This window comes from Otolemur garnettii, unplaced genomic scaffold, assembly GCF_000181295.1.
Source record: "Otolemur garnettii isolate 467f Iridium unplaced genomic scaffold, OtoGar3 scaffold00065, whole genome shotgun sequence".
Classification (NCBI taxonomy): Eukaryota; Metazoa; Chordata; class Mammalia; order Primates; family Galagidae; genus Otolemur; species Otolemur garnettii.
In genome coordinates this window covers 7,798,294-7,802,410 of record NW_003852460.1, presented here as the reverse complement: position 1 = coordinate 7,802,410, position 4,117 = coordinate 7,798,294, and the positions used below count along the sequence as shown (strand labels likewise).

At 39.6% G+C, this 4,117-nt stretch overlaps 1 protein-coding gene across 5 annotated transcripts in view; it reads left to right on the top strand.

The window, feature by feature from the left end:
- Positions 1-2,676, top strand: part of MID1 (midline 1) — a 365,744-nt gene extending 363,068 nt beyond the window's left edge. For 3 of the 5 annotated variants that reach the window (XM_012807174.1, XM_003793046.2, XM_003793044.2), the window contains exon 10: positions 1,115-2,419. In XM_012807174.1, the coding sequence (XP_012662628.1) occupies positions 1,115-1,463 (349 nt within the window). In that variant the 3' untranslated portion in view covers positions 1,464-2,419. Of the gene's footprint in view, positions 1-1,114 lie in introns of all 5 variants that reach the window. The other 2 variants (XM_003793047.2, XM_003793045.2) reach the window with 1 other exon arrangement.
- The last annotated feature ends 1,441 nt before the right edge of the window (positions 2,677-4,117 follow it).

The window sequence follows — 4,117 nt, the reverse complement described above, 5'->3', positions numbered from 1 at the left end:
ACTTGTACTAGACTATTTATTGCAGCTCAATTTACAATCGCCCAAATGTGGAAACAGCCTAAATGCCCCCCACCCAGGAATGGATTAACAAGTTATGGTACATGTACACCATGGAATATTATTCAGCCATTAAAAAAATGGAGATTTCATAGCATTTGTAATAACCTGGATGGAATTGGAACACATTATTCTTAGTAAAGCATCACAAGAATGGAGAAGCATGAATTCTATGTATTCAATTTTGATTTGAGGACAATTAATGACATGGTGGGGAAAGGGGAGAGCAGACAGAGGGAAGGAGGGAGGGAGTGGGGGAAGGAAGAGCAGAAAAAGGGAAGGAAGGAGGAGGGTGGGGATCTCAGTGTGTGACACATCTGGTACCCTCGATGAATCCCCAGTTCCAAAATAAAAAGTCAAAAGGAGAACTCCAGAATTGTACTGTTCAGTATGGCAGCCATGAACCATATGTGGCTATTTGAATAATTTAACTTAATTACAATTGAATAAGTTTGAAGTTCAGTTTCCCAGGCTTGCCAATCACAGTAAGCACCCAGTAGCCACATGTGGCTTGTGGCCCCCATATTAGCTGGCAGAACATTTCCGTCATTACAGTAAGTTGTATTGGTGTTGGCCTAGCAGGGGTCCTCAAACTTTTTAAACGGGGCCAGTTCACTGTCCCTCAGACCGTTGGAGGGCCAGACTACAGGCCCTGGGACAAGTCGGCTGCTAAGCAGGACAGGCAGCGGTGGCAAACACACCTAGCAAGCCGGATAAAAGTCCCAGGCAGGCTGCATGTGGCCTGTGGGCTGTAGTTTGAGGATGCCTGGCCCAGAGAATCCATAGTAAATCTTCATGAAGGTAGGAGAAAAAATTCAAATTCCTCCATAGTGTTTGAGCTGAAAACAGGAATGCTTCTTTTCCACCCACGATATGTTTGGGAGGGAAGGAGATGAGGAACACAGGTGTTGGGGGTCTTACCAAGCTTTCCCTTAAAGAAAATGGACAAGGACAAGAAGTGATCGTGTTTTCACGACCCCTGGTGACCACAGAACAGATTTAACATGGGCGTGGAGTGGGGCTCATTGTTTTTATTCTTGCGGTTGTGTTTCTGCAGGTATGCCATTGGCCTTGCTTATAAATCGGCCCCAAAGCATGAGTGGATTGGGAAGAACTCTGCCTCCTGGGCACTCTGCCGCTGCAACAATAACTGGGTGGTGAGACACAACAGCAAGGAAATCCCTATCGAACCAGCCCCTCACCTGCGGCGTGTTGGCATCCTGCTGGACTATGACAACGGCTCTGTTGCCTTTTATGATGCTTTGAACTCCATCCACCTCTACACCTTTGAGGTCGCCTTCACACAGCCCGTGTGCCCCACCTTCACTGTGTGGAACAAGTGTTTGACGATTATAACTGGGCTTCCTATCCCAGACCATTTGGACTGCACAGAGCAGCTTCCATGAGCATCTGGCCACATGGAGCTGCTTTCTGGGAAATAGAAAGGTTGAGGCCACTAGTTAGGAGACTGAGAAAGCATAGGCTTCAAGAGTGTGGTTAAATGTCACCAAAAAGTGTCCAGAAATTGGCTAAGATAGGGCTCAAAATGGGAGATTCCTCTCCTTTTACTGTGTTAAGAACAGGCTTTAATAATTTCTTTAATTTTTTTTTCTATTTAGGAAAATCTATAGATTATTTATAAGAGAAACATAATCAGGATTACAACTTTAGGAACTATTTGGTTTTGCACATGAAGAGGCCCATAAGTTTGCCAGCTATTTACAACCTTTATTTCATCACCATCTATGGGCTTGCATTAAAAAAAAAAAAATCTTTTGTAGTTTTATATGTTTATTCACCTGAACACATAGTATCTCAAATGTGTACTCACCCCATGGTAGGTCTTATCATCTCAACAGTACATAACAGAATATATGTGAACCTAGTAGGGAAATAAATGGGCTTTCCTACTCTGGTTTAATTTGGAATGTTTTAACTGTGATGTCAAAAATGGGAGAGCAAGAGAGAGAACAAAATAATTGCTTTGGAACTCAGACCTTGCCATGGCTAAATCTTTACTTTCCCTCTGATGGTTAGTGGGATAATGTTGGAAAGAAAGGTTCTGAAACCTTTGGCCAGATTTTTTCCTGCTTCTTCCAGGATTAAGGATTCTGGGAGAACATTAAGAAAGAATGAGATTGCAATTGAAAATAGTCATTTTGAATCCTATTGATTATTCAAAACTTTAGGCTGATTTGTGTTTTATCAGAAGTAGGAATCCGTTTCATGGCATAAAAATCTATCTTATCCTTTAATAGTTCTTTTAGGCCTGTGAAATTTCTTCACTACATTTAATCTATTTCCTCCCCCTTCCACATAACAATTTTCCTTTTGTCTCTGAGGCAATATGTTCTGTCACAAAATGTAGCACCATTTTGGATTGAGTTTTATACTCTGGAACATTGGCACATGGCCCCGATCATCAATACCACATCAAATATGTCACCAAAAACACTTACTATTTATGAGTTAGTAATGACAAGGGACATTGCATAAAGTTCCAATCACTAGGTACATGCCTCAGATATTACAAACAGACCTTTATTAAACATATCTTTAAAGATGTAGATGTCCCTCCATAGTCTAGTCTAGTTTACAATAGAGTTGTAAGACCAAAAACAAAACTCAAACTCATTATTTGAGAACCTGCTAATAGAACTTGGCTAATAAAATGTAAGATAGGATGGATATTTTACATGCTTATCTGATACGCTGGAATTTTCCAAGAGTCTTGGACCGGGACTCTGGCATTGGTTCTACCTTTATGAAGGGCATGACCTCTATAAATGTAAAGTATTTACTTGGGATACTGGGTTAGCCATTTTGACTGAACAGACTGGTGGACTTAGGTATTGTTTCTAGGGATTTTATTTTTAACCAAATCAACCAATTGCTTCCCTGAAATAGGTCAATGAACCCATTATTTCAGCATCATGTGGCCAAAGCTCATGGTGATTGTAAACCCAGACTACCAGGGAGGCCAAGCCTGCCTCCCTCATCCTTCCACCCTCTTCCCTGGCAGACACTGCTTTTTCTTAACAGATAGATTCTATATATTTACTATATTATTTATACCCAGATGAATATTTTGATAGCTACTCAAGATAATTTCACATCTAAAAGATGGACACCTCAATGGAAAAAATGTTAATCATTCTCTGGAAACTTAATGGGATTTTTTTTTTTTACAATATAAAAACAATGTTTGCCTTCCCTGAATAAACTGAAAGGGTTGTCTCAGTAATTTTTACATACATTTTGGGTAACTGGATAATGGATATTTTAATGCACTTTGTACACTAACAGGTTCTAAATAAAAGGGTCTAAAACTCAGCTTCTGAGTTTTTAAAAATCATGGTCTCCAGGTACCAATAAATGCTACAGTTTGCCTTATGATATTAACATAAAGCATTTACCAGAAGGATAATATTTCCATAAAAATAATGTTTTCCAGTATAAAGTTATTACTCAAATTTTCACAGCAAGCCACTTAGGGTATGTTTTTGGCTATTTTTATAAGGACACAAGAGAATCTATTATAATTTTGTTGTGGAAATCTCACTCTTGGCTAACTTAAAAGCATTGTGGATAGCAGCAGTTACTATTATATTTCCAGGTTGTCATATTTACAGGAAAATATGTATATGGTGAAAGGCCACAGTGTTTAATTACTGTAATGATGTAGAAAAATTTCCATGTGAATTTTTTTGAAAGTCTAAAAATATATATGCTGTAAACATTTGCTACAGTGTAATTTTGCATTCTCTTTAAATGAATTGGGATCGTGGCATTTTAGGTCCTCACTTCACAGGAAGCATCATTGTTACAAGGGCAAAAGAGATGACAGCGCCACTTAAGTTAATACAACAAAATTGACGCCGCGCTAACCAAGACTGTGAGGTCTGGCATCACGGGTGTGCCCAGAGCCCAGGGTTCAGAAGGGCCCTATGCTTGTTTTAATGCTTTGCTGTTGCTGTCTTGAAATTCTTAAATTTTGAACAAGGGGCCTGCATTTTCGCTTTGCACTGGGCCTTGCAAATGATGTAGCCAGTACTTAGAA